We start from the raw sequence: 12915 nt of genomic DNA, 5'->3' as shown, positions 1-12915 counted from the left end.
TATTCATTAACTGCACAGAAATATCATCCTACTGTTAATTTGTAAGGGAGGGAGGGACTTGTCTGGTTCTCCTCCTCAGATCCACCACCTTTGTCTTTGCTACATTGAGCTCCAGGTGGTTCCGCCCACAACATGTGACAAAGTTGCCAACAGCAATCCTGTACTCACCTGATCATCCTCACAGATATGACCAACCACAACTGAGTCATCTGAAAACTTCTGTAGATGACAGGACTCAGTGCAAAGCTGAAGTTGACTGGATGGTGAAGAGGAAGGGAGCAAGGTCAGTTTCTTGTGGAGCCCTTGTGTTGTTGACAACACTGTCAGACACACAATGTCGCAGGCACACAAACTATGGTCTGCCAGTCAGCCAGTCCAGAAGGGAGGGAATCTCCTACACCCTAACCTTCTCACCCAGTAGAGCTGGGATGACGTTGAATGTACTGGAGAAGTCAAAAAACATAATTCCCACAGTGCTCGCTGGCTGGTCCAGGTGAGTGTATAAACAGTTGAGCAGAAAAAGGATAGCATTTTTAACTATGATGACAGTAGAAAATAGAAAGGGTGAATTGGACTCTGTGGACAGCTGTTGAGACAGTAGGCCACCAGCAGCAACACACGCCGTGTAAAGCAACATAGATGGTGGACCCACAGCTTTCCTGTGCATAATAATGCACAGGACTTAGGCATGTTAGAGAACATGAGGGAGTGCATTGTGATTGAGGCGGAACAGTGCTGTAACAGCTCATGGGCCATGACAGTGGCCATCTGAAAGCCTTCATTGACCTCTTGTATCTGAGAAACACATGAAACAAAAAGTATGTACTTGTGGTTGGAAAAATTGGTTTTCCAGTTTTTCAAAGAAATGAAAACCAGAAATGGATTTTTCAGTTTTGATAAAAAGGAAAATCAAAGTTGTTATTAATTCTTCAAGCAGTTCGAGGTCTCATATCTTTGCTTTTATTTTGAAGTGCTTCCTTTTATTTTTTTAAATTATTTTCTTCTTCTTGACTTCGTCAGCTGATCTGTTTTCTGCTTACTGTTGAGACTTGTGCTGTAGTTATTGATGATGTGAGTAGAGCTATTAGTCATGTGACATGAATAGGTGCTAATATATATGCTAATTATCACTACTCACAGAGTTGTTTAGCTGCTAGTATATTTCTATCGTTTTGCTATTGTGTGTTTTACTCTTGATGTGGTTGATTTCTACTAAAACTATCTAGCATTTAACTGTTAGTTTTGAGCTTTGATCAGTTAGAGCTAGATTGATTCCAAGTTTTGCATCCTTTAAATTTGGGGTGTCAATACATTAGACACCCCCAACTGATATCTATAACAGATATATATATTATCATGTGAAAGACATAGCTGAGGTCTCACAGAGGTAATTAAGGCTGATGATTTTTACTTACTTGTGAATTGTTATATTTACATTTTTGCAATAGTAATTTAGAACTTTTATTTATTATTTTTGTATTTTCAGAAACTACTTCAATTTATTTGCACCATTGCAATTCTTCAGTAAACCTATTTAAACACCTGATGGCCAGCGTTCAATTAAGCCCTGCAGTGGCTTGATTGTAGTCAATTAAGCCACCACAGGGCTTAATTGACCGAAGCCCTGTAGTGGTCAATTCAAAAAATCTAGCAACAGAGGTCGAAATCCTCAACAGACATGCTTTAAAATGTGCATGACTCAGGTTTGCTCTAATGTCAACTACCAAGTTTGTGAAAAAAATATTGCCTGTAATACTGCAGACGTTTTGATATCTTTAAGGGGTTTATGGTAAATATTTCTGTAACAAGGATCATGACAGTGAAGCTAAAAAGGCAACTAAATTATGGAAATGTTGGCATATATTGACATATGTCAATATATGTCAAACGTTTAAATGCTTACAACATAATTGTTGTAAGAAGTATATGTGGAGCACAAAAACTGGTTTGTGGTTGTTTATTGCATTATGTACTACTTCTTTTTTTAAGAGCTACTTCCACATTTTTTAGCAATCAGTGAAAAATTTAAAAATCTTTGTATAATGTGACCAACAATTACAATTGTTCAAGTATTTTACTATGTTTTGGGTTGGTTATGACTTAATGTGTTTTCAATTATATTTTATTACATTTTGAAGCCAGAATTTGTTACAGAATGTGATGTTACAGGGTAGGCTAAGTTAAGTGTCACTTGCTAAAAACTACTTCATGTCTAACTGCAAGTGACTGAAGAATGTAACAATTAATTCTCAGCTTAAAATAAAGCACATTAAAATTAGACTTGTTGCGTCAGCCACTTGGAAATGTATGTACAACAGCTAATCAATGTACAGAGACACTTTTGAAATAATTTTTTTCCCATCAATTAAACAAGTTGTTCCCTCACATTTCTCCATGTCACCAGATGGGCAAAGTACATTCTAAGCTGATTGATGTATCTAGTGTCCTTAGATGTGACTTTGTTTGCATGGCTGTCTGGTCACCCTGCGTTGCCCTGTGATAATGCTGTTTTCAGTTGTACCTCACATGTTGTCCTCTGACTGAAAATAGGGATCACCCTTCTGAATCATAATTCTGATATGGGTGTTTCATATTATAAAGTAGGTTGTTTAAAATGAAAATCTAAATTTGAACTAAATGGTTAAATTTGTTGGTAAATAACTTCAATGTAAGACATCAAATGAAATTTCACGTTTGATTCTAAATTAAATACAGCCAAATGGTTGCAATAAAATGTATCTAATACATTATAACAAAATACACAGCAGGTGTAACAAAAACTGTCTAAATTGGTATCAATTAAGTACATTTAAATCAATACATTAGACACCCCCAACTGATATCTATAACAGATATATTATCATGTGAAGGACATAGCTTAGGTCTCAAAGAGGGCGATCACTGATATGGTTGTATTTCCAATTAGTAATATCACATAAAATAAAAATGGACTGTACAAGTTGTGAAGCAGACTTCCTATTTCTCTGTGTTTACTGTTCACTGCAGCAACATTGTTTCAGAAAATGCACCGGGCTGGTCGAGCAAAAGTGTAAAGTAAGTCACTGACTTTTGCTACAACTTTGGTCACACATATTTTTAGATTACAGACTGGAGTCTAAAATAACTATGTTGGAGAATATATGTTTTGGTAGACACATTATGGAGAGGCTCCATAATATATTATATTTCGTAGAAGCTACTTGTCTCTGGAATATTCACACAAATTGTTACCATTTTAACTTTGAAATTCTCTGGGCAGCTACTTCTTGATGGGATTTTGGGAACTCTGGTGATCTTCCTAGTGCTTGAGCTGCTGATCTGCATTACTGCCATGTTGTTTGGACTAAGTGTTCTAGCTGCAGGAGGAAGCCAGGTAAGGGTTTCATTATTTAGGCAATTTTCAAACAAAGAAACAAAAAAACAAACAGTTAATGAGGAACAGAAGTGTCCCTCATTAAACTGAATTTGCTGTACTTGTTTTACAATAAATTTATTTTTTTTCTTTGTGCGTCACTGTTTACAATGTTGCTACATCATAATTGTTGGGTGTACAGACATCTCATTGGCTGAAGCGGGAACATATGAGTTTGTGAGAGTACCCACATTGAAGTCCTCTTTAAGGACTTGAAGTATCTATTGCTTGTCCTCATCAAATCGATGTCTGCTCATATGTTTATAAAGCTCGGAGATGTTGGAGTTTATCTTCTATTACTCAAAATTGCATCTATCGACTTCCAGTTCGCCATGTCAACAGGGTAGACATAGTAACGAACTCCTCTGGAGAAATTAAAACTTAACTAAAATCACCCCACAGATAGCTTGTTTTATACCGCCCACCAGTATAACAACATATTGTTCAGTGCTTTTATTATTTACCCACTAGTGATGGCTTGTAAGAGCACAAAAGGAAATAAGAAGGAAGACGCTTGCCATAGGCGCCAGAACAGGGAGGGGCAGATGGCCATTGGCCCCCGCCACTGTACGGTCTTCCTCTGCCCATCCGCTGGTCCCGTCAGACATTTACCCAGGCTGCATAACTCTGACATCACTCTGTATTTATATGCAGACAAAGGTACAGATTGAGATCTGGACCAAATCAAATCTAAGGCTCCAGATCAGAACAGTAACCCAAAGGTTTACACACATGCAGCAGCTTCAGGTCATGTTGGGATTGTGAACCGGTCTGACATCTGAAAAAAGGTTTGGACTATGATCCGGTCTGAAACAATTCTGCCTGAAAATTCAATGAGATTTCTGTATCTGTCACCACTTATAGAGCTGTGGCGATGTTTTCTTTTTAATGACAAGACCCAAAAAGACATCGGGCCCATGTCCTTTTACGGTCTGAACCAAATGCTCACCACACTTTGCCCAGAGCAGATCATTTTGGCTCATGTCAAAAAATAATTGCGTGAATCTGTTTTTTTTTTCCTCTTTGCTCTTCCAAAAGCTAATCAGCCATCAGTAGATATAAATATCAATGGCTACTGATGGTTTTCAGGTCGCTTCTGGCTGTTGAAATTAATTTTATATATCCTCCTCCTTTGGCCAGCTAATGTGAGAACCACTGTCCAGGACGAAACAACTAAGATCCATAAATACATCAGGGACAAAGCCTCAACAGACAATGTGCTCAGTGAATGTCTCAGACAACAGGGAATGGAGGTTGAGGTACCAGAGATACCATCATGGGAGGACAATCCCCTACATGGGATGTACCACCAGCAAATAACCCAAGTGGCTGATATCAGTAAATCCTACAAATGGATGGAAAAAGCTGGACTCAAGGACAGCACAGAGGCCCTCATCCTGGCCGCCCAGGAACAGCCCCTAAACACCAGAGCAATAGAGGCCCAGATCTACCACACCAGACAAGACCCAAGGTGTAGGTTGTGCAAGGAGACCCCTGAGACAGTCCAGCACATCACAGCAGGTTGCAAGACACTGACAGGGAAAATCTACATGGAACGACATAACGAAGTGGCAGGCATAGTGTACAGAAACATCTGTGCAGAATATGGACTGGAAACCCCGGGATCAAAGTGGGAAACACCCCCAAAGGTGGTGGAGAACGCCAGAGCTAAGATCCTGTGGGACTTCCAGATCCAGACAGATAAAATGGTAATGGCGAACCAACCAGACATTGTCGTTGTGGATAAACAACAGAGGAAAGCCGTTGTGGTAGATGTAGCAATACCAAGTGATTGCAACATTAGGAAAAAGGAGCACGAGAAACTGGAGAAATACCAGGGCCTCAGGGAGGAACTGGAGAGGGCCTGGAAGGTGAAGACCACAGTGGTGCCTGTGGTCATCGGGGCCCTCGGGGCAGTAACCCCCAAACTGGAGCAGTGGCTACAACAGATCCCAGGAACAACATCAGACATCTCAGTCCAGAAATGTGCAGTCCTTGGCACAGCCAAGATACTGCAGAACCCTCAAGCTCCCAGGCCTCTGGTAGAGGACCCGAGCTCAGAGGATAAGAACCACCCACGGTGGGTGAGAAGGGAATTTTTATATATACACTACCGTTCAAAAGTTTGGGGTCACCCCATTCAGTACTATAGCTTCTGTGAGGAGCTAAACTGTTTTCAGATGTGTGCACATGGTTGCACAAGGGTTTTTGAAACATCAATTAGCCTTCTAAGCCAATGAGCAATCACATTGCCCATTAGAACACTGGAGTGATAGTTGCTGGAAATGGGCCTCTATACACCTATGTAGATATTGCACCAAAAACCAGACATTTTTAGCTAGAATAGTCATTTACCACATTAGCAATGTATAGAGTGTATTTCTTTATCGTTAGGACTGGTTTAGAGTTATTTTCATTGAAAAGTACAGTGCTTTTAGTGACATTTCAATGTGACCCCAAACTTTATATATATACACATATATATATATTTAAATATCTTGACCTGAGAGAGAGTGTCATGACCCGAATGACAACCAGACCTCCTCGGCGCCAATTACAACGGCTGAGTGAAGTACCATCAGAAAGACTCATTGAAAATGTGAAAGCAGCATTGAGAACTATCCCTACCAACACCATAACATAAACCAATGAGCTGATCTACAACTCAGCATCAGTGATCCTTGAGATAATTGGCTATAAGAGCAACCATGAGACCCAATACCCACCATGGAAAAGACGGTTAGAGGCTAAAATCAAGGTAACAAGGAGCCAACCATCAGAGCTCCACAAGGGTGCAATGAAAAGACCAGTACCCAGAAAGTACAGGCAGATGCCCATTAGGCCTGTCGCGATAAACGATAAATCAATTAGTCGCACAATAAATTAAAACTATCGACCTCATTTCAATTATTGTCTATATCGTTTCTTCCTGCCTTTTTCTCTCACTGTTGATGACACTGAATGAAAAAAGGCTCAACTCCGGTGCTCTCCACTGACCCTCCCTTCCTTATTTCCTTAGTGTAATGCCCAGGGCGCGCTGCACAATCTCATAGATACGTGATCTGTATTCTACTTTACTCTGTGTATTTATGTCACCACAGGATTCAAGTCACAGACCAGCCTATCCACAGACACGCCCTCCTCCTGCTCCTGCAGTTCCGACTGCTCAGGTTCCTCAATCAGCAGTTGAGGTACTTTTTCTCTGTTTTTGGTTCTAATACAATACCAGAATTATATGTAAAATAAAATGCTGTTATTTTACAGCAATGAGAATTTAGTGACATTCTATATGAGAATGTAGTAACATTCCCATTGGTGCACTGAATTCACTAACTTCATTGTTCTCTGTTCATGCATACATTGCACTGACATGGCTTTCATGTCTTGCATGAGAACAAAAACTACTGTAGTAGTTAGTACTACTAAAGTATTTTTTTCCTCACTTGCCCTTGAGTGAGGTGAAAACTCACTCACAAGGGCGAGTGAGATTCTGGAGCATCAGGGCGGGGCAAACTGTATAGCAAAACATTTTGGGTTAATTTTGAACAAAATTGTGGACAAAATACTATAATTTTCTTAGCATTTCATTATACCCCAAAAGCTCTATTTTTTTTTCAATCTGAAGCAAACATAGTTATTAGGAAGAGAAAAATTTCAGGAAAAGGCAACTCAGAATTCAGTAATATTTCGAGACTTTGTGGACCAACTGGACTGGATATATTTGATGATGATGATGATGTCTCAATTTCAAGCATTTAATGGATATCAGTTTACACAGACCAAATATTTGAGTTTACATGTTGCAATATTCTATCCATCCATTTTCTTATACCCTTGTCCCAATGGGGTCAGTAATGTTGTTAGTGTTTATCTCCAGCTGTCAACGGGTGAGAGACAAGGTACATCCTGGACAGGTCACCAGGCCATCACAGTTACATTGCAATATGTTTTTTTTTTTTAATCAGCTCAAAATCAACTTCACAACATCTATTAGTGCTGAGGATGAAATATTATTTATTAGTGTGGGATAATTAATTAGATTTTCCTCTTTCTTACTGCTGCCCATTGATGTTTATACTAATGGATAATGCGTCATTACCATGTATAGCCCCACTTTTCACAATTTGCATTGTGCTTTTCTTCGCTTTGTGCCCACTTTACTGTACACACACACCCCCACACACACACACACAGACTCGTTGCCATGGCAACAGAAAACAGGAAGAGGAATCAACAAACCACAAAAGCACAAAAGAGAGCCCGTTACAGTTTTATGTCTTTAGGCTTGCTGTTTCTTTTGTGATCAAGAGAGCATGTGTTTCGGGCGTGCTGTGGTGGCGCAGGGGTTTAGCAAGCCCCACGTATGGAGGCCTCAATCATCAATGCAGCCGCCACGGGTTCAACTCCTGGTCTGGGCGACCTTTCCCGCATGTTTTCCCCCCTCTCCTTGCCTGCTTTCCTCTCTGCCAACTGTCAAAAAATACGAGCCACTAGCGCTGCAAAAACTCTTCGGAGACAAAAAATTATTTAAAAAAAAGAGAGCATGTGATCAGAGATCATGCTAATCTGCTGGCACATTGTGATGGTTTATTAGCACTTAGATTGGCCCGAATTATCATCCTGGCGCTCTGCGCAGAACATTTAAAAGTAATAATAATAATACACCTGCTCTAAACTTATTGCATCTTTGACAGTACTGTTTACCTTACATCCTGTGTGCATGTATAATATAGGACACATTTATCAGCCAGCTGATTTATCGATCAGCCAATTTATTGATCAGCCGATTTCCTTAACGTTTGGGGATCGTGATCGACTGATATTTGCATGTGAAGCTGACCTTATCCCCTGACTTTATCTGTCTCAGCAAAGGGTTTAATAATCATCCACTGTCCTCTTTGTTCTACAATGAGAGGTTTGACTGACAGACTGGCCAACCAGGTCATGTCTGCACATTCACAGTTAACAATGGCTATCCCAGGGTGTGCTGTGGTGGCGCAGGGGTTAAGCACGTTTGGAGGCTTCAGTCTTTGACACGGACGTCGCGGGTTTGACTCCCGGTCCTGGCAACCTTTGCTGCATGTCTTCCCCCCTCTCCTCACCCTCTTTCCTGTCTGCCTACTATCGAAAATACGAGCCACTAGCGCCACAAAATCTCTACTGTTACCAACTTTCTTGCTATATTTACCAACATTTCAGACAAAAAACTGGTATTGGTCAAAATCACCATATTAGTTTTTTTAAAGATTGGTAAGCTGCTATCGTCCAGAGAACTGTAATCGGTGTACGCCTACTTAAGATGTAATACATACATATTCATAACATTCTTTTATTAAATAAATTTATCTTAGGTGTAATTGCAATAGGTACAATTTTTATTTGTACCATGTGAACTTCTGAACTGACAATTTAGACCAATACTGTACTGATTCTGTGCCTTTAAACAATTTTTATTGGAGAAGTTTCAAATAACTTAGAAGTTGATTTAAAAGTAGTGTTGTTTTTAGCCACATAACTTATGCTTAGCAGCATAACTGGATGTAAAAACATTAATGTCAAACATTGAGAAGTTTTAATTATTGTTAATTAAAACAATAACTATTTAATTATTGTTATCAAATAACAATACACATGGAAAACCACAAGAATCAACTCATTTAAAGTTAAAACTCACTTTCATTCAAATACAAACATTCTAGCATAAATGTTTGGTCATTGAAATGGACTGTTCAAGGTTTCTATTAGAAGTTCCACAAATATTTTTGATAAATATTATTTTACCAAGACACATGAAAACATACCTTTATCTTGTCTTTTTTCTATTCTTCTTTTAATTGTTTTGCTGACTTATCTTTCACTGGTGCTTTGGACTTTTTTGGATGCACCCTGCACATTAGTACCAGTGAAACATGACCTACTGCGGCCACCTGGGACACCCCAAGAGCAATTTCTTCTTTCTTTTTGTCCATGAAAAAAAAGATTTTTACACACATTGTCAAACATATGACTTTAAAATTTTATAATGAAATTGTGTGTTTTTGTTAATATGAAACTAAATTATTGCTAAAAAAAGAAAAGATCTGTTCCACTTAGGGAGCTCCGTAACAGCTCCAGGGCCGGAAGCTACTGCTTAGTTTGCTATGTCTTGGGCCGGCCATGTTGATAAGGATCGCTGTACTTGTGGGAGTAAGAGAAGTACGGAGACAGTTGATGTTTCGCATTTGAAAATATGCAGATCAAGTAATGTCATTGGCATGAGATTCAAAAAATAAGATCCTATTGAGTATATCACCCAGATTCATAGCTGTGGGAGAGGGAGCAATTGTGGAATTATCAACTTTAATTATGAAACTATTACTTTTAGATAAGATAGACTTGCTGTAGAATGGTGTTGATGGTTGAAAACAAAGATTTAGATTTCCCATTACTTGTGCTGATTAAATTAGCATAATTGTGATACCACTCAGGGACGCTATATCAGAGTGAAAAGTTATGACAATTCTAAGGGCCTTTGACTTACAGGGGCCCTCCACAATTTATTTTTAAGTTTTTGTTTATATAAATTTAACAAAAATGGGCCCCTGTCAATTACACAATTAATCATATTGTGTTTTCTATGATTGTTTTAGCAGTAAAAATTTTCTGTTCCCACTCCCAGAATGAAAAACATATTTGCCCTAAATCCCACTGTCAAGATCTGCACACTTGACGGTGAAGGTGTTCAGCAGCAGTCAGTAGAAGACAAGAATTGTGGTGGTTATTTTGCTACTTAGAAAAGTTATAAAATTAGGTTTTCAAAAAAAAATAGAGAGAAGAAGAGAAAAAAGTTAAGATTGATCATTTGTAATCCAGTTTTTCTCCAAGAGGTGGGTAGACTGTGTGACATTATCAACCATTTAGCATAGTTAGCTTAGCCACAGATTTTTTGCCTCATTTTCACTAGAATTTACTGAATTAAGAAAAAAAAAATACCATGGTATTCATATATTTAACTTGTCCCTGTACCTTTTACCACTTAACAACAGATGAGTCAGTCAGCAGCAGTAATCAAATTTTTAGTCAGGGGACTCAAGATTCTGGGTGACGCCCCTGAAGTCAGCAGCTCCATAAGGCCCCCAGGGTTTCAGGGGCCCATAAATGCCAGTGAGGCATTTATGGTCTAAAATATAGACCATATATTATGGTCTACATTTCAACATAGACCACAGATATAAAAATGTAACATTTGTTTATTGAGATGATCAATGCTGCTCAATTTGATTTAATTAAAAGATTTTAAATTGTTTAACATTTTAAATCTGTAAGATTTTAAGGAGCTGGTAAGTTTATTTTGTAAAAGTTCATTGAGCAATATTCATAGTTAAAGTGTTTTGTTAACATTGCAACAGTCTGATGCTGTGAGTTTAATCTTTGAGTTTGAGCTGTGTGTTACAAACTAGTGAACTGCAATTTATGTATCAAATAGAGATCTGCTCCATCACAGTTTTTAACTGACGTGACTCTTTCAGTAATAGTGTTGACAAGTTTCACTTAAATGTGCACTTAATTTATTTCAATGTATTTTATAAATGTCATTACTTCACATGTATCTAGTATTTCTTTTTACTCACTAGTTTGTCACCAACTTCAGTTCTGTATCAACTCCATCAGATGGAGTTTATGTTGGTTTTTGTTTTAAATAATATTTCTTTTGTTTCTTGAGATGCCTTTGTCTGTAAAACTGAGTAAAAATATCACTAATAGGGTTAAAAATATTTTTTAATTTATTTTTGTCAGATGGTGATGACCAAGTTCTGGGTCAGGTCCATTAAAAATTTCAAAAAAATGTTTCAACTGGGAGCCTGCACCTTAGCATCTTTACTTTTCCAAAACATTATTTGTCATATTTTTATACATAACCTTGAAGAATAATTTTGGAAAAATTTAAACCCATTTTGTCTCACTTCTCAAGAATCACTGAATTACTATAATTTGGGATTTTTACGGGAAAATAGTAACAGTAATGGAGCACAGTGGGAGAAAGGGTGAGAATACAGTAGTTTCCTGGCTAAAATGGGAGACTTGACAGGTATAGATCATCTGAAACAAGAGTATTCTTTAAAGACTATATGTCTTAATAGTTAATCCTTTCTGCAAAGCTATATTGACTTCTGACTGTTTTTTTTATCTTCAGGTGGCAGTAGTTGTGACAGAACCTGACTCAGAGCAAATAGAAGATATTGCCACACCACCAACTGAACCTCAGGTGGAACCAATTGAAGGCACAGAATCCTGAACTTTCACTGCTCTCTGTTCTGCCATGGCATTCTCAGAAAGAGTAGAAAATTTGATCATCAGAAATGAATATTTTATTTTCAGGAACTCCATATGATTACACATTTGTTGATGGTTGCATTTGAAGATAACTGGAAGCAAATAATTTTAGGTTAAAAAAATAGCCCAGCAATTTTTAACCCTTTCCAGTCTATTGCCCTACACTGATTTGCAATACAAGTTTATATGAAAATTTGGACTGAAGTTAATTCAGTTAAAATCAATTAAATTAATTTTATTAAAGACAATTAAACTTGGAAAGCAGACATACAGTAACTGTAGATTGAACTTTAAGCTGAGACTGGGAGATAAATATACCTTAAGAGGTTCAGGAATCGGATGGAATTACATTCTGTGCATAGATATGTCCACTTTATAATTCCATCTTCATAATTTTTGTTGTCTGCTAAAATACGTTTCTGTCGAACATCCACTTGGCACAACTTCATCTGTACAGTTTTAGAAGACATTGACATACACCCACTCATCAGCAAACTTAATCATACCACACATCTTTTAATTGGCACACAACGTTTATGATCCCTAGTCTATAAGACTTAGCTGCACTTTATTAGTTAGAAATGTGAGAAATTATGAGGAGAATTGCTTTTATCATTCATTTTCTTTTTCAAAGTGTTGACCACAGAGTAATCACAGGTTCCACGAAATGTAAGCAGGCATTATTTCACTTGTAATTATAGAATAGAATTGAATTTAATTCTGTTTATAATTAAACACAGCTTGCTACTTATATGTATATTACGCACTGCTGTCACGTTTGGTCTACTATCTTCATATGAGTGTATAAATATGCAATCATAGTGAAAATAAAGTTAATGATTTCAAAACTCAAACAGTATTCATGATTGATTTTTCAATTACCATTATTTTTACTGCTGTTGTGATTAAATGACACTAATATTATGGCAGCAGCTGAAAGGCCTTTATTATGAAGCCTAGGCGCAAATTCAAACTGGAAGACTCTTCTACCCCACCTGCATCACCCAACCGGTGCTTCCTTCTCATCACCTTTGATTAATCAACGCTGGTCCAAGGCACATCACGTCCAATCACCGTCTAAGTCCCAGCTGATAAGGACCATCATCCATGGCATCTTTCGTTTTCCAGCAGAGCTCAACCCACCTCCACTCGCTCGGCCATCCGGCCGCATCCTTCATCGCCTCCACCAC

At 38.1% G+C, this 12915-nt stretch overlaps 1 protein-coding gene across 6 annotated transcripts in view; it reads left to right on the top strand.

Annotated features, from left to right (window-relative positions):
* Positions 1 to 12596, top strand: part of LOC129352777 (uncharacterized) — a 30046-nt gene extending 17450 nt beyond the window's left edge. For 3 of the 6 annotated variants that reach the window (XM_055021894.1, XM_055021893.1, XM_055021895.1), the window contains exons 8-11: positions 3007 to 3054; positions 3260 to 3373; positions 6514 to 6603; positions 11586 to 12596. In XM_055021894.1, the coding sequence (XP_054877869.1) occupies positions 3007 to 3054; positions 3260 to 3373; positions 6514 to 6603; positions 11586 to 11687 (354 nt within the window). In that variant the 3' untranslated portion in view covers positions 11688 to 12596. The remainder of the gene's footprint in view (positions 1 to 3006; positions 3055 to 3259; positions 3374 to 6513; positions 6604 to 11585) is intronic. The other 3 variants (XM_055021897.1, XM_055021898.1, XM_055021896.1) reach the window with 2 other exon arrangements.
* Positions 12597 to 12915: the final 319 nt, after the last annotated feature.

This window comes from Poeciliopsis prolifica, unplaced genomic scaffold, assembly GCF_027474105.1.
Source record: "Poeciliopsis prolifica strain line A6 unplaced genomic scaffold, Auburn_PproV2 SCAFFOLD080, whole genome shotgun sequence".
NCBI classification, from domain to species: domain Eukaryota; kingdom Metazoa; phylum Chordata; class Actinopteri; order Cyprinodontiformes; family Poeciliidae; genus Poeciliopsis; species Poeciliopsis prolifica.
This window is presented reverse-complemented; position numbering and strand designations above follow the sequence as displayed.